Genomic DNA, 22770 nt, shown 5'->3' with positions numbered 1-22770 from the left:
ATTAAATTATATTCGTGTAATGTTGCAAGTACCTGCTGAACTAATCAATGAGACGACCTGTGTGCTTTTATTTTGGCTGGATCGAAACGGGAAGTTATGCACAGAGACAATTATGTGAAATAATGTGACTAATATATGCAACTTTATTAGTGATGTCGAATGAAACCAAAATAACAAACAATATTTCTGAGTTGTGGGTTTCAAAGGAGGAGAGTTACTGACGTCTTGAGGTTGACCATGGCCCAGGGGATTCCTGTGGGGGTGTTAAAAGCAGGGATGAGCTTCTCGGCCAGCTGCACCGCCTTCATTTTGAAAACCTACAAAAACACAAAAAAAGAACAGGTTAAATAACACCCCAACATTTGACCAAAAACCTAGACTAGATTAATTATCTTCCCAAAACACTGGCTGAACTTTTTCCAGGTGCAAACTTAAAAAGCTAACAAAAGTGAGGGCATACAGCGAGGCGAAGTGGCGAGAGACAGACAAAATGCTAATAACAATCTGACCTGACACAACTGAACCAATTTACGGCAACAGCTGGCAGCATGTCAGTGCAAACCCCCTCTTTGAACTAAACACAGGAGAATAAAAGTCAAAAATTCGGAGCTAAGCAAGATGCGCGGCATAGATTACACAGACAGACACAAACAGAGTGATGTGGCAAAATAGACGCGTGTCCGATTTCAGATTATACGGCAGCGGAAAGATGAAGAACGCCGCAGACAGTGATTTTCTTTTCCTCCCGTCTTGAGATGCCAATCAAAAAGATGAAAGAACACAAGTTACGCTGGCTGTCTCCTGCTGGCTAACAAGCAAACAATACAAGCAAATGTAAATGTGGATCCGCTGCGAAAGCAAACATCTTGAAACAGACATGTTCAAAATAGATTTGCAACAAAGGAATAGCAAAACTTAGTGTTGCAAATACTAAAATAGAGAAAAAAAAATTGTTAAGCGCACACAATCTCGTGCAATGCTAGTCCCAGGGCGGTTTCTCAACACTTTGATGCCACAAACCAGTGTCAACGCAGCAAATGTTTCTGTTTGTTGTTGAACAGGACAATAAACAGTAAGGTAAGGGTGAAGAGAGGGAAGAGACAAGCAAATAATCTGAGGAGGATAACCAATCTCATGATGCCAACACACCGCCCAATGTGCTGCAATGAAACCATTCTTCTATCCTGCAGCATAAACAACACATACAGCAAATACAACTTCAGGAGTAACTGCCCTTTCCATTCAGTGCTAAGCTTTATGCAATGGGTCTGTTTGCTTTGACAAAACAAGATATATCCTTCACAAACCAGTAATTGTGCATCATTTGCCACTTGCCACGACTACATTATACAGCATAAGAGCTGAGTTATGGGAAACATTGAGTTTGGTCGCAGAGCAATGAGCAACCGTGGCTTTCACACAGAGGCAGATGGAGGCCGATTCATCAACAGTCTGTCAGAGCGGTCAGTTTTTATAGAGAGACTGGATCTATGGAAAATTCCCACCGCCTCAGTACAGAGAGAGGAGCCATAACACATGCAGGTGTTTGCTGAATGCTTAAGCAGCCGCCCCGGCCACTTCGGGAAGACTCGGAGGTCACACAGAGCTGGAACTGGCCGTGACAGAAACAAACAATGGATGATGGAGATATTCAGGGCATTCGGAAGGCGAAATAAAAATTAGAGTTACTGGGGAAACTAGTCAAAGCCCACTCATAAGGCACAAGTGAGGGGACGATTTTGGTTTTCTGGGAATACAAAGTTTCAAAAATGAAAACAGATAGCCCCAAAATATCTCAAATATCAAGCCAATACATTCATGTAACATTGGTGAAGTGTCTAATCTTTTAGGTGTATAATTAAAATGGCAGTTTTTTTTTCCTTTTACCTAAATTTTCACAAATAATGGTCCCCTGCCCTGTATATGAAATGTTTACATCAAATTCTAGGATGTAAACCCAACCCTTTTGACTGAAACGTTTACTGTGCCTTGAAATAACAGTTTCCTTGTATCCTCGCTTGCTCTGTCTGAGAGTCCAGGTCCCCTCAGGTTTAGTGGTGTCTGTCTCGTCATCATAAACCTCTCCACTGATTCGTAGCCTGTCTCCTGGCAGCGGCACATAGCGGCCCTTTACAAACTCCATTGCATTTTATTATCAGTGCTTCTGCTGCTGCTGATGTCACGGAGAAGGGACGGGATCCAAGCTTCTCATCAGGGCAGACGCAGATAAAACTTTAGCTTCGTGATAATCATCTCTCTCACTGCTCCCATCTGCGCGCGGCCATGTGAATACAAAGACCCTCTGGAGATAGGGGCCGGCTTCCTAAAGCATCAAGGGCAGAGTTATTGGTTGTGAAGCGATGTAAGCTGCTGAGACAGGTAGAGGGAAGAGATAATTACCACCTGTGCATATGCTTTATCTCGTTCAGCGATGGAGTGTTAGCACAGGAGGTCACAGGGCAGCTGCTTTCTCTTTAGGAGGCTGGACTGAGATGTAACACTGAAATGTTGAACTTAATAATACATTTTCTGGCTACATGAACAACATAGAAAGTACAAAAATGTCTAGATTACTCAGACCCCTACCAGGGCACTTCTTGCATTGAGCAACAGGGATATTCAAACAACACGTACAGCAAATTCAACTTTAGGAGTAACTGCCCTTTCCATTCAGTGCCAAGTTTTTTGCAATGGGTCTGTTTGCTTTGACAATACAAGATATATCCTGGGTCCATGGGTCAGAGGTTACATTAACTGAACATTCTCCGTCATTTATGTAATATTTTTAGTTTTGACGGAAAATTCACGCGGGGCACTCTCTCTAAAGTGCACTTCTGCTGTTATTTTGCGCGGCAACTAAGCAGCTTTTTAGTGCCACGATGGTTCTTACAATCCGAGCTGAAAGTGCATGGATTTGGATAAACACGTGAAGGACAGATAGAGAACAGAGAGAAGCGGCGCGGTGCATGGAGGTAAGATAATACGGATCGGGCGCATGAAGACGCACGAGGCGAACTGCAAAATATTGTCCTGTTCGCCCACTGTTTCATAAGTATTACACTAAAATTGAGAAAATGCAAATAAGCTCCAATATGTATTTGTAATAGTGAAATTTGAGCCTTCATAATGATGAGCAGATGAAGCTCTGAATAAGTTTACGCACGAGTTTGAAGACATTTCTAGTGCAAAATTCGTGTTCCGTGATTCTGTTCAGAAATCATGTTTAGTTTAGCTCCATTTATCCTGCAATCTCATATTTTTTCCTAACATAAATAATAGGTAACCTACAGCCTATATACATAGCTTTCTTTTAAAAATGCATATAATGAGAGATTTATGACAAATAAAAACAGTTCATGACGGATTTTTTACGACACTGATTCCTAGATTACTTATCCATGTAGAAAATTTGTGAACATATTTTCTCCTTTTAAAAATGCACCTCAATCCATTGTCCTTTGCTTATTGCAGGTAAAGGAAATTAATGTAAAAGTGTGCTATAGTCACTATACCAGGGGTAGGCAAGTTTGCGTCACAGAGGGCCGATTTTCATCATAGCCAAAACACCAAGGGCCGAACCTCACCATTGTAGCCTAAAGAAAGAACCATTTTGTGCAAATGCCAATGTTTTACATCAGTGGTACTAAAGTGGTCCGGCTCCGAGACCACTTTAGTACCACCAAGTAAAACTGTAATTTGTCATATATCGTATAAAATATTGTATTTACCACATGTTTTTATTGAACAAGACATAGACCCTCGTGGGGCCTTCGGTCATTTTGACCCGAAAGCCACTGGAGCCCACGGCCTATCAAAATGACCCAAAAGCCACTTAAGATTTTTGTAAAAAGAAGCAGAAAAAAATATGAATATATGGTTATTTTAAGGCTCTTTTTTGGAGTGTACATTTTTTGACAATAGGGTCTTGAAAGGGTGCAAAATTAAGGGCCACACGACTGAAATTATGATAAAAAAAAACGACAATATTAATTTTAACAGACTCCAGTGTGTTTCTGTGTAGTTTCAGATGGAAAATATTGAAAAAAAGTTCCCTGTAGGCTCGCGACCCACTTTTGTGTTCCGACCCACCAGTTGAGAATCAGTGTTTTACATTATATATGACCAAGTGGGATGTTCTGCAAGGACATTTAAAAAATACACTATAAAAGGACACTATTCCTCACATTTTAGAGTACTTTAACAGGTATTTGATCCCTTATTTGCATAATAATATTTCTCAAAATCATATTGGGGGCCAGAGGTTCTGTGCTGGAGGGCCGGATTTGGCCCCCGGGCCTGACGTTGCCTACCCCTGCACTATACCATTTACACAAAACCAACATAGCAATATCTTACTGAATTGTGCCCATGTCTAAGCTCAACTTTTGAATCTTCTGGAAAGAGAAAAAAAAGTGAGTCATAGCCTATATGTTTTGAAATCCGCTGCATAATCCCTAGTGAACTTGTCTGACTGCAAAATTTAATATTAACCAAAAATGTCAACCTTTGCTCATCTTATGCACACAATGTTACACCTGTGTCCTTGACAGATACCCAAATCACTGCAGCATGACACCCTGCGGGCCGCGCACATCTTCCCTGTGGATATCATATTTACTGTAGCAGGAAGACAAGATTAGGATATTGAGAGCTTTGAGGGAGAATCCTTAGAGAGGAGCGGCCTAGACAGTTTGTTGTCTGGTTGGGCCGGCTTCCCAACTTCTCCCTGCTGCTCTGACAGCTTTAGTGTTGAGCAGCCTTTTAAAATGCATTACAGCACTTTTCAAAATCGATCACTGAAGGATATACTCTCTCAGTGAACACAAATAGGCACACACTCTTGCATAATGATACAATACACACACAGATGCACAGAACAGCTGCACCTGGTGTAGCTGGACAAAAGGGAATGAGGCAAGGTCATACGGCTGGTTAAGCCTGGTGCAAGGTATCTATGTGTTAAGAAAAAAAAACATTTCAGTCTGGAATATGAAATAAAACAAGCAACTAGACGGAGTCCGAGAGTGCAGACGAGCACAACGAAGGCGCAACCTCAAAGCGCTTTGTGACTATGTATGTGAAAGGCTCTATATAAATGAAGATCTTCTTCTTCAAATTTTTTAGCATTTATTTGTAATATATTCCTCTCTCTAGACAGAAACGTAATACACATCACAACAAGCAACAGGAATTACTACAACCTCGAGATGCACAAAATGCAGCTTAAATCAGAACTAAGTAACTCGTGCCCTAGAGGCCATGAGCGCCACTGCAGGTGTCGTGGAATGTTGCATTATTTTATTCATTAATTGTCCGTGAGAGAAAATACTACGCTGACAGAAAAGAAAGGGAGAGAGGGATATTGAACATCCAATTACACACAAACTTGGCTGTAAATACTGATTAAGTAGCGCTAGCCCAGTTAGCTTTGCCCATTAGCCTGTTAGCTTCTTCTTCTTCTTGATTCTATTAGTGTGTATTGGGGCCCCCAACCCGTAGGCAGCAAAGTTAAAATTGTGGTTTTCTGGCCAGAGACACCAGGGGGAGATGAAAGACCCCCCAATCATATCATTAACACTTGCATTACCCCCAGAGAAACTACGAAAAGGATTTATTAAGGTAAACAAGTTACTTAGTGTAGCTTTAAGCACACAAATAGCTATATTAGGAAGTATTTTGCCTCACATGTTTATAATAGATCCATGGTCTAACACAATGCAATATAAAACGTCTTCTAGCAAATGAAAGTTGCTTAAAAATTTCAGAGATAGATATTGACCAGTCTCTTCCTAATTTAAGTCTGTATTCCCCCAGTTTCATCGGTCATGTACACAAAAGACAAAATGCTATATTGACAGTCAATTTTCATGCATCAAACAATAATTTGAATCATCCAAAAGAATGGCTTCAGACAGAACAACATTTTGGTCGACTGATGTATTGTTCTCCTCCTTTGTCAGTCGAAGCCTTTATTCTTTCTCCTTCAGAATACGCAGTGACCCAAAGACGCAAGGTGTTTGTTTGTATGGAACAAATTCAAAGCTCCAGACGGCAGATTGAGAGCGGCAGTGACACGCTGTGACCCTGTTGAAGCCAATGACACTTCTGCTGCTGGAGTCGAGCGCTTGATTTCTACAGAGACCCGTCCTTGTGCAGACTGTGCGCAGCCTCCCGTAAGGCGCTTTGGACGTAAGCCGCAGCCAAATGGTACATCGATGTGAGGTCCCTGGGACAGAGAGAGATGTAATCCTCCCCTCAAACATGTCCCGAACTCGGCCAATCATCCTCTTATTACACATGAGGGCACTGTTTGGGACGCAGATTTCCACAAAGACAGTCTGCTTCATGGGAAGGGTATTTACAAAGGAGAAGTAAAACAAACGCTCCATCATCCAAATTCAAATCTGGGGCAATCCCCGCTTTTGTGATATTAGCCAACTACTGGAACATACAGTATATCATAACCACAGCAATAACCGTTTGAAAAATGAACTCCTTCAAATAGCACCCATAAATCCTGTGGCTGAAACCTATGAAAACACCAATAAAGCGATGTTGTTTTTTTTCTGCTGATACCAATTTGTAAGTGAAGCAAAGGCAAGATTTTAATAACATTTAGTGTCACTATTGTTCCAAGAATCAACTACAATAAAGAAGAATGACTTTATCCTCATCTTGGAACTGTTAATTGTTACCGTTATTGTGGGACAGACACAATATGTTCACTGAGAATCTACCCCTAATCTAGATTAAACACAGTTAAAGTTTGTATCTGCTTCTCCACTTTGTTGCCTTGCCGGAGGTCGTTGCTTATCAAAGGAAGTCATTTCTGCCCAAGACTTGCTGTGTACACTCAACACCACCATCCCTCACTTTCGCTGCAGGTCTCCTGAGAGCCCAACATGCTCTACAAATGGCCTGATTAAGACTGGACAGTGAATGTAGTGCTGATAATAAGAGCAGAGCCAACCAAGCTTAATAAGATCAGCATTTTTCACAGGGCGCTAAATTAAAGCACCAACGCAGTCCCTGATGGAAGCGGCAGGCCACTCTTGACATGTAATGGAGCCTCCTAAAGGGATTAAGGAGTAGACTGTGAAATGTGCTGAATGAAGCGGCTCCGTAAGAAGGCCCCCAAGGACCAACAGGAGAGACAGGATTAAGTCAACCGCTGTATCCCTGCCTTTACTGTATGCCACACTCCACATTGCGCTTCCCATTTTGACGTCAAATGATCTATTGGGGAGTAATGTTTTGCACTGAGGGGTATCTAACACATGCCAAAAGCTGTTAATATAGTTTGTCTACTGAGTGTTTCTGAGGAGGCTCACACGATACCGAGCATAAGAGCTGGGCTGCGCAAGCGCTCACCCAGCTTTAGTCCCACAGGAGAGCTGAAAATAGAACAAAGCTTCTTTTTCATACTTTAAAATATAATGTGGGACATCTTCAAAGAGAAATGCATTAACAGTGGACGCATATGGAGTAAAATATCAGGTATTATTAGCAGCACTACAGAAAGCTTTGTCATGAGCCAAAATAAAATATTGCTTGCACTGGCTCTGCGGCTAGTTAGCAAAGAAGGACTAGGGGTTTGAGGTTGGGACCGTACTATTAGTAAAAAAAAAAAAAAAAAAAAAAAAAAGCATCAGTTACATTCTAATTACAGAAAAAGGGATTTGCATTTTCATTCTTTAGCTAGAAAATTCACCAAACTCGAGCAGAAGTAAATTCAGTTTCATGACAAAACGGCAGACTTTTTTAATACGACTCCAACGGTTCTGAACTCCAGGCTGAATATTTCACTTGCACTGCTGCACACCTGTGAGTGGTCACTATTAATTCATGACATCTTTCTCTTGGTTTCTCCTGCGCCCACTTCCTCTTCTAGCCTCATTATATTAACTCTTTGCCACAGTTCATTATTTTTCCCCCCATTAGGTGTACGCTCTACTTCCTCACTTCTCTCGATGTGTCATATTCGTTACCAAAAACGCTCATTCTTTCCCCAGACCCACTTCCCACTCCATTCCAATTCATCAATGCTCATACAACTTTAATTGCAGATACAGTGTAATTTCCCTCACATTGAAGATTCATCTGAGTACAGGAGACAGATTGGCGGTGTATGTTTGTTTACATTGTTTTCTAAGTGATTTATCGAGGCACAATGAGAAGCTGCTGTAATGTTTCATTTGAGTGCTTGCCTGCTGGTGGAACAGCCTTTCTTCAGAGGATGGCTGCAAAGGAAAGTTAGCACTGGGTGGTCTTAGCCACAGCGGTTTAAAGGCTTTTTCAGTAAAGGGTCAACTAAGACAGCAGTCGGTTCTCAAAATGACTAAACCGGAGCGCCAAAGAACATCCCTCACACCAAAGATAAGTAGAGTAGGTGGCTGATGATCAGGGATTTGCCCCTTAAAGTGGTTAAAACTGCAGACTGCAAGTTGCAACACGTAAGGTCTCTAATTAATATGAGCCAAAATGATGTTCAGGGAAGAAACATACAATCCCAGGAATCAAAAGGTTTTATTTTATAGGACTAATGCAGGTGACTTTGATTGGCACGAGTGGATCATAAATAGCATATTTTTGCCATCAACAGATAATCCGTCTCTCACACTCTTAACCTCATTTCACGTTGCTTGAAGTGATGTGTGTCTCTGGGCCGCAGTGGGGAATATTTGATTCAAACGTCGAAGTGTAAAGTGACCAACATTAAACCCATGTGTCCTTGCACCTCTTCCCACAAAGAGATAGATCCAAATAATCTCAGAAAGACATTTGAGAATGCACTAGATTGTATAATACTCTAGACGTGTCATGCTGGACCTATTATTTTGATGTCACTATTATTCTCTACATTGCTTGACAATCTCGGGCATTTTTCATTTACTCTCCGCACACGCCGTTGTGTAAGTTTAGCAACATTTACAAACACAGCAGTCGCGGGCCAGACTGGTGTAAGCGTTGGTGCCAATATATACTCCTAAAGCTCAGCCCACTCAATCACTCACAAACCACAGTCACACACGGGCACAATGACAGCAGGCACCATGACAGTAGGCTCCGGTCAAACACCAGCCCTCAAGTTTGGGAGTCAGTGCCGCCCAAACAACCAAATCACACAAACATATATATTTAGTCTTCCAGATTGGGTGTCTCTCATGTGTGCCTTGCCTTAGTGTATCTTTCGAGGCAGAAGCGAGGCAGCTGACGTGAGACTTAAGGCCAGCTTCTCCACGCGTCAGAGTTGATACAGTGTGATGGGTCTTGCTTGTCTCTGTCAGTCTTATTTTGCAGGCTACGCAGCACTCTGGGCTCAGGGTGGGACACTTCCTAGTGTTCCTCCTCCATTAGCCCTCATTATCGGTCTCACTGTGGCAGCCCGCTCTGTCATTGGACGACCCGCCTCTCCATCTACTCTGTGGTTACAGCCTAGCATGATCCAGGCACAGTCGGCAGCAGCATCTCATCTTTCAGACGCTCTCCTCTCATTATGCCACATTACAGGCCTGTGCTCGGTGCAATGACCTTCCACCATCTCGGCCATCTGCCGTTCCGCTTCCCAAACTGTCTGCGTTACGAAGGCTCCACTGCATTGGAACAAGGCGCGAGATAGCTTTCTTCACTATGAGAGGTCCAGGTTTTTACAGCTCGACAATCAAAGTGGGAAAATCTGAGCTGTAATGGCTCAAAAACTCAACCTAATTCTCTTTGACACTTGGCTGCATATTAGAGTACTGTACTTTTCAATAATATGCATGTTTTGATTTTATTTTATTTCAAGTTCTTTACTGATAGAATCCCTCTAGGGCTGCAGTGTGTGATAGATGAAACTTACAAAGGACTGGGCACATTTTAGTTTAAAGGCCCTGTACCCAGTTTATTTCCCGCTTTCATATTTCTTTTATATATTGTTTGTTGTGGTATACTCATTTCTAACTTTCACAGCTTTTAGGGAACAAGCCACTTGTTTATGCTACTTTCAGGTAATGAAAAGCAACAGTCTCTTTTTTTTCCCATGTCTGCAAACACAGTACTGCAAAACAATAAAACCAACTGCATAATGTATCAGTGTGTGCAAGATTCTGTGATCATGTTAACCTCTTAACCCCCGCCTTAACCAACTGCCCAAATCAAAAAGGTTACAGCATAGGCCAGTGTCATGCCTCATTTGGAAGCTAAGACCTTCAAACTGATCTATTCCTTGCGTTGTCGCCACTTTTTTCCCATTCACATTTTCGTTATGTCACTTTTTTGGTCACGTTTTTGTCGCTCTTTTGTTGCTGTTTTGACACTTTTTTCAAGCTTTCCTAGATTTAGGTAAAGCCAAACTGGAGAATATGTGCTCGGTTCAGGTGGGGGTTAAGAGGTTAAGTAGGTATAATAAAATGGCCATTACAGAATACACATTGAGGCTTCCGACTTCAGATTTTTGCTCAGTTTCCTGACTAAAAAGTGAGAGCCTAAAATGTGCAAATCACTAAATGTTATTTCAGAGTCAGACCCAGCTCCAAATCCATACAAAATCTCCAACCATTGAACAGCATGTTCGCTTTAACACTTGTACAGTTAAGCTGCAGAGCGGAGAGATCGACCGCAGGATTTTGGAACAAGAGCCAATAAATGCTGTGAAGAAATGAGCCGTGAAGTTAGATGGGGAAAGAGAGGTTTCAGCCAGTGAATAATCAAACTAGAGCCACTGGAAAATATTTAGACAACAGCTCGTGGTAAAGCAACACAGACACTATAACTTGACAAGTTACTACAAGGTTAACCCTGCAGTCATAGCTCTTCTTATGAAAGGTAAAAACAAGTATAGGAGTAAATGTCTACGGGTGAACCGGAAGCTAAATAATACTGCTTATTATTAGTTTAAGGATACAAAGTAAACAAAGCTAAGATATTAGAATGGGGAGCTTATAAAAAACTTGTGAATACATTAACATAATCAATCTTCAGAAAGCAGGAAATGCTTTGGTCTTTTAAAAGGACAAGTTAAATGTCTGGAGATAAACATTTCGCCGTAACAAGAGCCTGTCACATTCACTTTATTGTACATCTTTTATTTCGCAGTAATTTCCCTCATAAGCAGCTTCCAATCCTTCACAGTGCACACTCATCATCGACGCGTTACGCTCTGATTTGACTGCTGAAGCTGACTAATAATAAATTGCCTCTTCAGCCTAAACTCAGGGGAGAGCACGGTGCATTTCTGGCTCCGGGAGAAAAAGTTAAGTGATTCAGAAAGACATCAGCCTCAGCCACAACAAGGCAACTTACAGGGATTTAGTTTCTGCTTTTCAAAATGGAAGTGGGAAGTAGGACAGTTAGCATAATTATGGGTTTAGGCAGATACAGTTTGGCAGAATATATAAGGTCAATTGCAAGTTAGCGATGATTTAGGAAACGTCTAATTTAGCTAAAAGTTCGAAACAAAACAAAAAATTCTAGCATTCTTAGTCAGAATCCTGAGCTGTAAAAGTGGAAAAATAAGAGTCCTTCCCTGTTTGACCATATTATCAAGCTGCCGGAAAGCCCGACATGCCACCTTCATCTGCTCGCCCCCTGCTTCTCATTTCCTCCCCACTCGAGTCGTCATCTTTGGCACTTTTCAAACCACTCAGCTCTCTGCTTTATATTCATGCAGTTGCACACAATTTTCTCCGGGGATCTGCCCAGAATCAACCATTTATTTTGCTCTTGGTTGACTGGAGCAGTTGGAGGGTTAAGTGCCTTGCTCAAGGACATGTCCAGAGTGAGTGAAGAATGGCTCTCAGTGGCTGACTCCCTCTCATTTATCAGGCTCATTTCACCCTCTGCTTTTCAACACCTACAACATCTTGTCACTGTTTGTGCCCATCTCCTCTTTGACAGTTCCAACCACACAGTCCCATCACTAGGCCATTTTTCTTTGGTCCTTCAATGACAATTCTGCTCCTGTGTTGCCTCAAATAACGTTTTTTGAGTGCCATTCCAATTGACTTTTTTTTTTAAACATATTTTTTACTTTCAGAAACAATATTCAGGGACAAACTGTTCTCTCTTTTGAACATTCTGACAAGGCAGATTAACAAATGTTCAAAAGGTGCATGTTTGTAAGCAATATGTTCTTGATATAACTATAACCAGCAAGTCTATAAACTAAATGTTTCAGGGCTGACCACACAAACAATGACTTACTCCTGACTTACACTCCATCGAAGCTGTTGGGTATTGCTCCAATGAACTGCAATTTCAATGTGAGACAATCCGTGAACCAGTCAGAGAAAATTGGTATGTGCTGCACCTTTTCATTTCGTTCTGTAAGCGGAAAATAACCTCCAAATCTAGCAGATTTACTTGGCCCTGATACTTTGATAACCTGACAGGAGCCAGGTTGATATTATAGAGCATTTAACATAAGCACAGTAATATCTGAAATAGCTCCTGTTTAAATTGTTCAGGAAACTGACAAAGTATGAGAAGTATTTGCTTCTGATTGGATCGACGCGTCGCATGCCTTGTTTTAGCCAATCACAGCCAAGTCTCAAAACTACCACAGTAGCATATCCACTAATTATAATTTTTTTCCAAGTTTTTAAGTTTCAAAAAGTATCAATAAAAGTACCAGATGTCAGCAAATGTAAAACCCGCCTCATGAAAATACAGTCATTTGATTCAAACCACCGATGGTGCAAATTCAAACAAACCAGCCTAAGGTGCACAAGATGGACGCTCATAAACTGTGGGAATTCAGCTTACAGGCAAAGTTAGCAGTTTGATTTGTCCTTGAAGAATGAATTGTGGCAAATCCTGTCTCTATGGAACAGAACCAGACTGTCTTACTCTCCAACACATGAGTAAGTCAGAAGACTAGCAAGGCTAATGGCATCACTAAATGTATGTACTCACCTCCTGTCCTGAGAGATAGTATGCAGCCAGCAGACCTCCAATGAAACGAATGTTGACCTCAAACACCGACACCTCAGCATTCTGGGAAAACAAAACAACTACATATTATATTTATATTGAATCAAGTCAACCTTTTGTTGACAAATTTATCACTAAGAACGGGATAACGAGCAAGTAATTTTAAATGCCAGAGTTGGTTAACAAGCACGTGGAGATCAGTTTTGTGATGTTTGTATTTTTGTTTATTTTGACCAAAATCGACAATATATTGTTAGAGGATAACATTGAATTGCTATTTATCATACTGGGTCAAGCTGTAAAGTCGTACTATCTCTGTCATAGCCTTTACTGTGGTGCTCAGGCGCCCACTGTCAGCCACTGAATGCTTGCTTGCGTATCAGTGTGATGCTCTGAGAGGGTATTTATCCCTTTTCTGTGGAAGCATAGACAGACTTGAATTTTAGGAGTAGTGCAACATAGTTGTAATTACTGATGGTAAATAAACATCTCCTGTAGACATCCAGACTGCTGCCTATACTCTCATCTATCCTCTCGAACACCATGGTTAATTCTCAAACATATAGGGACTGCACATTTTTTTTATGTGGACAGCACAATTTTAGAAGAAATATAAAACAGCTAAGTCTTGCATACAAAAATATATCAGATACAGCAAGAGTATTAACCTTTGAGAGAAGACTGAAATATCAACTGCTAAATAAATAAAAGAACTGAACACCTTTCAGAAAACGTTTGCCGAGGTCATGGCAACAGGATATTTTGTTGTTTGCAGAGGACATTTTACTTCCTAAATCATAACAGTATTTGCATTTACACAATGCTACTGGTTGAGACAAAGAGCAAGAAAAAAGATTTGTTTTGTCTGTTATGCATGTGCCATTTGAAACCGTTGTTTGGTGGGCCGGTCCCATGAGATGCAGCGCCATAAACAAGCCCTGGTTAGATGAGCGCCCGCAGTCGAAACAGAGAGGATGCAGAGGAACCATGCTGCTCGTGCAATGACGCATAAGAGCACCGCACAAGCAGTTTGGTATTAATTCACTTTTCCCATGACACATCAACGCAGCAGGGCCCGCGGTCGCCAATGAAACACAACACGATGTAATGGAAGAAAACTTAACATCTGTTCAAGCAGGGTTTTCAGGAGTTTCTTGGCAACGCGCAGAGCAGGTCAGCAATGCCGCGCAAAAGCACAAAATATCTGTAATTGAAATCTCTACGATTAGGCACAAAATAAAAGAGAAAGTAAAAACACTGGCAAGTTTTCAAGGGGACAGCCAAGGAAGGTGATAAAATGCTCAAGGTTTGACTATGCGAGATACAAAACTGATTATTAGGAATGAAATGGGAAAAGTAACAGGTTTATGAACAGAATAACAGAAAAGTCCAATGGGACAAAGGCTTTGGATTAGTGAGTTACTGATGAAAAATGTATTGTTTATTGAACTGTTTAAAAACATGTCCTTATGGCTAAATGTAACAGTAAAATGCACCTATTTTGGTTTCCTCTCATTTGGATATTTTCAAAGTTATTATATGAGATTTGTTTATTTATTTTTTACTCCCTCTCAGTGAAGCTGGGGTGAGGAAGAGCCAGGCTGCAGTACTGTTGGGAAGACACTAGACAAGTTTTTTTGACTTTGTCTTTGTATCTTTAACGTTTTATGGTCTGCAGAGTCCGCAGCTACTCCACTGGTGCAGACCCAATGCAGCATTTACCCCCGAACTAAACAATTAGAGAGTTTGAACATAAAGGATTTCAAAGGAGATCCTTTTTCATAATGAATAAATCAATATTTGACATCATAAACAAGTCCTTTAAGTTAATAGACTGTCATTGAGAAAGTTCTGTGGGACGTATAATGTAAATAACTGCTTTTAATTCATCGACTGTGAAGTCTGCTGCAAGATTTAATTTAATTTTCAGAAACAAACGTCATTTAGCAGCAGCAGGCTTTTAATCAAAGTGTGCCTCCAACTCCGTCGAGTATCTTTCTGAACCTCTGTTTCAATTAAAGTTGGGCCAGTTGAAACTTCACTTTAAAGACTGTGAGAGAAAGTGTGATTGTGTGCATGCATTAGTGCTCTTGGGCTGCTCACCACATAGTGCGAGAGATAACAGAAAGGATCTGCAGTGCTGCAATATTAAAAGCCCAGGCACTGAGGCGAAATAAGAGAGCACCCAGCACAAACTGCATATTATTATTCCCCAACCTGAAGTGTGAGAGGGGTTTGACAGCCACACAGGCATTTTAAAAATTTTCATTTTCTACTGAATGGGAAGTATGGATTCTTTTCTTGGAATAAGGGAAAATGCAGCCATTAGCACATTGCATTAGGAATCAAGAGTAAAAAAAAAAAAAAATGCACTAGTGCTAATGAATCAGGGCCACAAGTCACAAGGCTATCCCAGATGATATTTAGGATGTAATTTTAAGACAGCAGCAGATACTTAAGAAGATCATTGTAGCTTATAACGAGATTCTTTAAGGTTCAGTATGAAAAACCCCTACGGTTCTCTCTACATTTCCTGAAGCAGATTGGTATATTTTAGCTCCTAAGGCCTGCTGAATAAATAAAGTGCTGCACATACATAGAACATGATTCCTTTATTCTTGGTGTGTTGCTTGTTCAAACCGTGCACAGAAGCTGCTCCCATCTTTCACCAGAGCGTGAAAAAAAGTGATGATGGTACGATGAAAACGGTTGAAAAACTTGTCATTCGGGAGGCTACACTAAAATATTAAATTGTGCAACAACCTGTCATTCGAGGTGACAAGGGGGAAACGGGTGAAGCAGAGTCACTCTCAGTCACCGTGTCACGCGTCTTTCACTTTCTGCAAAAACGCTGCCCACGATGACAGCTGTGCACCAGTGTGTAAACAGTATGCTAATGTGCCATTAGAGGGTTTTTTGGTGTGAAAAATAAAAGCATCAATGTGGATATTTCCTTTGTGTGGTTTAACAATTTAAAAGTTATTATCTGTTTTAAAATGCTGTACCTTTGGACAACTTATCATAGGTTTAAAAAAAAAGTAAAGGAAAGCTTCAGTTTGTGTTTTTTTTTTAGCTATAATTATTTTTGGTTTAATATAATGTGGTTAACAGAAAAATAAGCACAATATGGGTTATAAGAGTCTCAGTAGTTATTATAATGAAGCTCCAGAACCAAAAGAGACATTTCCAAACCATGTGCAAAAAGAGTAGGCTGGTTTAAGGCGAGACACAGCAGGTGAAAACATCCATTTTTCATCAAGTGGTCAATGTTGAGATTTTTAGCTAGTTTTCTCCCGTAATATCTTAGTTTAAATGTCAGAGTAATAAAAGGCCAAACTCATCCATGCTTATTTTATTGCATTTTGCCCGGTAGCAAGCCGGCGATTTCCAGCCTGTACTTTGTCTTTGTCTATCCCACTCGTATGTGTTCACATATACTGACATATTTAGTGTTCAGGCGCCTGAGATGACGCTGTAATCCAAATATGATCATTTCCTTTCTGGGAAACAACCAGGGCCATAGCTGTGGCTAAAGATGGGAGAAATATACAGGCTGATGTGTGGACTGTAGGACCCGTTTTCTCAAAATGAGGTTTTCTTTATGCTCTTCTATATCTCGACTTTAGTAGCTCCTGCAGACTATATTGACTCAATATGCTGACGTTTTGTTGAGAGGGTTTTTCTTCCTGGACAGATTTATTGAGCTCTGAACCGCAAAAGGTTACATTTGAATCTTAACAGATTTTTTTCCCCTCATCAATAGCTTATTCAAAAATCGGATAAGTCATCCCCTCTGAACAATGTGTAATTAATATGTCAATAAAACAAAAACATACTTTTAAACCTGGCTCAATCTATCATTGTTTATATCGCTGAAATTATAAGCAATAGGTTGCGTTCACGTGACATCCCAACAATCTAAAGACAGTTAATACACTACATTGTATTAACTGTCTTTCGTTTCGTAAATTGCCTTTTGTTATGTACTTTTCTGTAATGTAATTTTAATTGTACAGATGGAAATTAGCATAGTGCTAAATCTGGTACAGCCATCTTTTTAATGTAACTGCACATTGTCTTGATTAAATAAACTAAACTAAAGCCTATAGTGTAAAATTGAGGTGGACAGTAACAGAAAATTCCATACTGGTAACTATGGTAACTGGCGAACTGCAGATTTTGTTGTCCTAGTTTTTGGTGAATATCTCTGTCATTATTAAGACAATCAACACGAAGCCAAAACAGTTTAAAAGTTCAATGTCCCCTCTATCAGCACATATAAACTAATGCCCAATTATTTTCTCATAAAAGGCGTCCTAAAGTGGAGACAATATTCATATAGTGATGTCCACTAGAAAGGACTTTCAGCCACAAAAATAATGTGGCAGGTTTGTGAATCCAATCACCGTCAAATACTGATGAGGAAAATCATTGTCTTCGACATTATGGCATCACATTCTAAAACGTGAACGTGACCCATTTCGGGCCACTCTTACACATAAAATGCCTTATATGAAAACATAAAATGACAAAATACTTCAGTAATCTACAGCAAAGGTTTCAATTGATATCTCTAAACTGAATTATTTTCCTTATTCGACTGCAGTGTCGCGCCTGAAGAAGGAAACATTTGTGTTTGTCCCTGAAAGTGTGGAAATATCGATTTGTACAAATGGCAGATGATTTACTGTGATCTGCCGAGGAGGGAATAATGTTACACTTTGCTGTCATGTACACATGTTTTGAGTGTGAATGGCTCCAGAGCAACACTGTGAAAAGACAGCTGTGGCATTGTCAAGAAGGACAAAATGAAAGATTTTGAGCGGTGTACACATACATTATCTCCGTGTCTGATCTGAATGATGAATGGGAGTGATAGAAGTCCATTAATTTGGTGGATCTTTGAGGCCGGCAGCGTGCACAGTTTTTACTCTGACCCATCCATCATGTAAGAGCAGGCTGCAGAACAGGGGCTAGTCCAGGACACCGGAGTCCAGTAATGACTCACCACTCGCCCCGACACTGTGCTTTTTAATCATTCATTAGTGCTGCATCGGGGGCAGGTGCTGGTGTTGGCAGGTGGGTGGCACGACTGTAGGGCCGCGCGTGTGTTGTAAACAATCAAAGTATGAAAGCAGGTGGGAGGCGCACAAAGTTTGAAGAGAGAGGTAATAGCAACAACACTTTTCAGGCAATGTAGGTGTTTTTGTTCAGTGTTTAGTTCATCCAGTGCTTGGAGGCAAATCTCATTGATTTTCACACCGAAACTAATGATTTGTTTGCTAATTTGCAAGTGTCGCTAGCGTGGTTTTACCAGACCCTCGTACAAGGGTCTGGACCTTCACAATTGAGCTCCGTTATCAGGTGGGAGGGGTGAACTCCTTTGAAACGATTGGATCTGATTTTCGCTAGTGTTTGGTCGTGTCGTATGTAATGCGCACAGTGAGTGAAGCAGCTATCAAAACTGTTGGGGACATTCCTTGCACATTCCAAGGCTTCAATTTTAATTGAAGAACAGATTGAAGAGCTTCCATTACTTTCGTATCCGCCGGCATTGCCAAACTACAACCAGCAAATGCGGCGTAAATGCTTGATGTCATCTACAACACCCGCCTCCCCCGCTCGCTGAACGGTAGGTTGAAATTCAACCGATGTAACGCAGCCACTGAGATCAGACCCAGACGTACATGTAGGGAAATGATAATTGACCAGAGTTTACGGATGGCTAAGGCAAGGCTGAAGTATCGCATACAATTGTGTACTGCTCGCGAGAGTAAAATAAACAAAAGTTTTAAAGTCACATTGACGTCTTTTGAATCAGTTTACGCAAAAATACAGTAATAATTTCTTCAAAATTTGTCATTACTGATAAGACCAAAATTAAATCACATCAAAGAATGTTTCAGTCATTGGCAGGTCATTAAGGATCTAAACTCTACAGTATTTCACTGTGTCATCCATTGTTTTGAAGCCTACACTCAACAACTGATCCCTCGTGATGCATATTCTATAAAAGTGGTTCGCTAAGACTGTCCCTTGCAATAGGAACTTATTACAAATGATGAAGGTTGAAAGTGCAGGCTAATTATAAAAATCAGTTTTAATCATAGAGTACATCAAACGGAGCCGAGACAGACACAGAGCAAAGGTCAAAATTTCTGAACTTAACTGACACAGATCGACGCAGTGCGCTCACTCTGGAAATGTCAGGCATAATTACCCTCCCAAGTAAGTTTAAGTGACAAATCCCTGCCTGAGACTGATGATGTCTTTAATCTTCTCGAAAGAAAATCCTGTCCCCTTTTCCCACCACGGAGGACCCGGTACAACATCCAGTTCAGTCGCACATTCTCTTGGAAGACCAACTGCGAATATGCTTACTATACATTTCTACAAGGGCTGCACAATACAGCGGCAAATTATCGTCGCCCAATATGCAAGAAGCCACAATACATCTCATAATCACTGAAGTCTTCTTTCTGAGCCTTAAAAAATAAACAACTGGTAACTTGAAATTGTGAAAATGTTCAGTTTGAGTCATTTTAACCTTAATTTTGGAACTAGTTTCGACACATGGCAAGTTTTGTTTTGATACAATTTGCTGACATGAAACCTACTGTTTTGAAATGTACTATACTGCAATAATATTAGAGGATTAGAGATGTTGAAATCTTTTCCTTCACATGAGGTAAAGATAAAGGTAAAGATTTCAACATCTCTAATCCTATTGTCTGACAAAATGAACCCTGAAAGTTATACTGCATTTGTAGCATCTTTGAAACTACTAGCATTTGGTTGGGTATCCACTAGGGCTGAACGATATGGACAAAATTTCAATATCTCGATATTCATGCCAGATATCCCGATATCGATACGATATAACTATGGGTTAGGTGAAAACTAAGCCTTAAAATAAAATCATAATACAAAAGAGTGCAGTTTTATTAATGAAAATCCTTATTGTTTATATCCTGCGTTTTCGATTACACCAACACTGACAGAACAGACAAGTCGGCATGTGAAAGTTAGAAACAGAAAGGCAGAATTGGAAATGTCCTCTCCTCTTTGGACTGCTCTTTCAGTGAATCGAAATACACAAATGAATTCACATATCAGTCATAAACGCTGTCTTCCATCATCCAGTTTAACTAGTCTCAGCTAAGAGGCCTGCTTTTTTTACTCCAAGGATAGAATTATGAAGCATCTTGTGAGCAAGGATTCTTCATTATTAACTCCTGATTCTGTAATTGCCTTCAGCACATTTTACATATTTTTTGCAATATTTTTTTCTTCTGATTGACTTTTTATTGCTCCAATCTCTAATGGTGCATGAGACTTGTTTCCTCCTTTATAGTTTCCAGTATAATAACATGCTTTTTGTGTAGTCCAGAGAAGTCATTACTAAGACTGTTTTGTTCTGCTATGCTTTTGGCATCTGCGCTTTTGTGTTTATGGACTGATCTTTCAGAGTTACTTTCTTCCTCAAATTGTATTTTAATGATAAATATAGGTTTTCTCCATCCAGTAATCCAACACAGCGCTCCGTCTCCCAGGCTACTCTCCAATTTCAGACTCTCTTTCTTTCACCACAATGATCTGGGGGTTAATTTGTCCTCCCAGAGTCAGGGTGTTAGCTCGTCTCTGCCTCTTCTTCATGACTGCCCTGTGATTGCTCTGTGTGGGATGATCAAGTCTAGTTTCCAAAAACAAAAACAGTGTAGGCAGAGGAAAAAGATGGCCATTGTTACTGACCCAAGGCTCAGTCTCAGTCAGATCTCTGAAGCTATAGCAGGGACGGGCTTGGTTACCTGGATGAGAAACCGTTAGAGAATAACAAGTAGTTTGTGTAAGTGGTGTGAATGAGTGAATGAGTGCTTAGTGGTGGTTGGTCTAATGGCAGCTATCTCTAATTTCCAATTTTCTGAAGCACATACTGCAGGGGGTGTATCCCTTTCGGAGAAGCATGTAATTATGCTTTATTTCTTTCTCTATGTCCAAGATGTCTGAAGAAAATTTAAATAATCTGTAAAACCTGTAAATACTTTGTAAAGCCCTTTGCAGGACTTATGTCATGAAAAGCTACAGAAATCCTTTCTCCAATTCAGGTGGTAGAGCGATTTTTATTGGAGGACTAAGAAATGGTGTGTATAAAAACCTACCGCACTGAAGTCCAAATTTTGCTCGATCCACTCCTGTCCATCCTTGAACTCATCTTGCAGCCCCATGATGAACAGTGTGTCCAAGGCATCCACTATCGAGGCTCCTAACTGAGAATTACCTGCAAAACAACAAAAGTCAATCAGAAAATAGCATCGAGCCGTAAAGAAACCTCTTCATGGAGAAAGATCAATTAAATTGCCATAACCATTCCCCAGGCATTGTCCGATAATTCTCTGCTCATTTCATATCAGCTGCACAGCGCGGCTTCCCGCTGTTCTTATCTACGAGTTCTTTCAAAACGCGAACAGCGCCGGGCATCATGCAGCAGCCGCAGTCTTATTATCATTATGGACAGGAACCCCTAAATCACTCTAAAAATACCCTGCAGTCAGGCGGGCAGAGCAGATAGTGAGATGCCCTGGCCCCCTGCCTGATCCTGACAGATTGGTCCGAGTATTGGTGGAGTACAGCAGCGGCTCTCTCCTTCTGTCACTTTCAGCACCTACAGGCTCGCTCCGGGCCGTCAACGCAGCGTGCCACAACCGAGGACAGCGAGGACTGCGGCACTATAGAAAGGCCAGGATAATTGTACACAGCTTTTGGATTATTAAAGGTCACTTGTTACTTTATGTCTCGAGCAAGAAAGCCCAGATGAACAAAAAGTAAAAAAGATCATTTCCCTTTGACCTGTCTTTAAAGGGACATATCGTACAAAATCCACTTTGTTGAGCCTTTAGCCATGTTATTAATGTGCTGGCTATTTCTTCAACTATTGCTGAAGCACAGTGATTGGTAATTTTCTTTTCTTTACTCAAATCATATCAAGTGTAATTTCTATTCATACACAATACTTTTAATTATATGTTAAGTATTAGAGGTTAACCGATATATCAGGTCAATATTGGCTATTGGCCGATCTAATGCAGATATCTCCGGAACCGAAAGTGATAGAGGCTTCAGCTTTGCACTGGAAAGGGAAACATTGCAATAAAAATCAGCCTGAAAAACGTCTATTAAACACAAGTTTCACTAAACCTCAGTGAATATGGACCTGCTGCTCATTTTGAAGCCAAGAACCTGGAGAATTCAGTTGAGAGTTAGTTTTAACCTATTTTTGATCGCTGTGCAAAGTGCCGGGACTAGCAACAGTATGCTAATGCTAACGGCAGGATGCTAATGCTAATGGCAACTAATCAAAGCTGTCACAGATAGTATGACTGGATCATTTAAAGAAATAAAATCGGCCGCTGCTGGAGCCAAGTGTTTGTATTTTATTTTATGAAATAACGGATATAACATATTTGCAATCATCACATGACTTTATGTGAGTTGTTCATACTAATGTGACCTAAAAGCCTAAAGACCTAAAATGCACCTGAGGATATTTAGTGTGGAAAAGTCTAGTGATCCTTGTTTAATGTTTTAACATTAGTTTACAGATAAATGATCTGTAATATCGTGTTTGCAAGAAAAATTTAAGACTGTATTGATGTTACACTGGAGAAAAGAGGACCATTCACTTTTTCACTCAGAGAAAGGAAAAGGAATGTTTTTAATCAGCCTTATGCCCCTAATAAAGCACCCCCTGCTGTCACAGTTCAACACATTTTACAGTTTAGAAGCTTCATATTCAGGATTATAGACAAGAATGCATATAGACATGCATATGAGCATCAGCCAATTAAAATCCCAAACAGT

The 22770-nt window shown here is 40.5% G+C and overlaps 1 protein-coding gene across 1 annotated transcript in view; it reads right to left on the bottom strand.

The window, feature by feature from the left end:
• The window catches only part of man1a2 (mannosidase, alpha, class 1A, member 2), an 82807-nt gene that overhangs the window by 21778 nt on the left and 38259 nt on the right, over positions 1-22770 (bottom strand). Inside the window, exons 5-7 of the mRNA XM_079563137.1 lie at positions 21072-21190; positions 12895-12975; positions 223-317 (exon numbers count right to left, since the gene is read on the bottom strand). Of these exons, the coding sequence (XP_079419263.1) occupies positions 223-317; positions 12895-12975; positions 21072-21190 (295 nt within the window). The remainder of the gene's footprint in view (positions 1-222; positions 318-12894; positions 12976-21071; positions 21191-22770) is intronic.

Source organism: Gobius niger, assembly GCF_951799975.1.
Source record: "Gobius niger genome assembly, chromosome: 9".
NCBI classification, from domain to species: domain Eukaryota; kingdom Metazoa; phylum Chordata; class Actinopteri; order Gobiiformes; family Gobiidae; genus Gobius; species Gobius niger.
The sequence above is the reverse complement of the archived record's forward strand: the minus strand, read 5'-3'. Positions and strand labels throughout refer to the sequence as shown.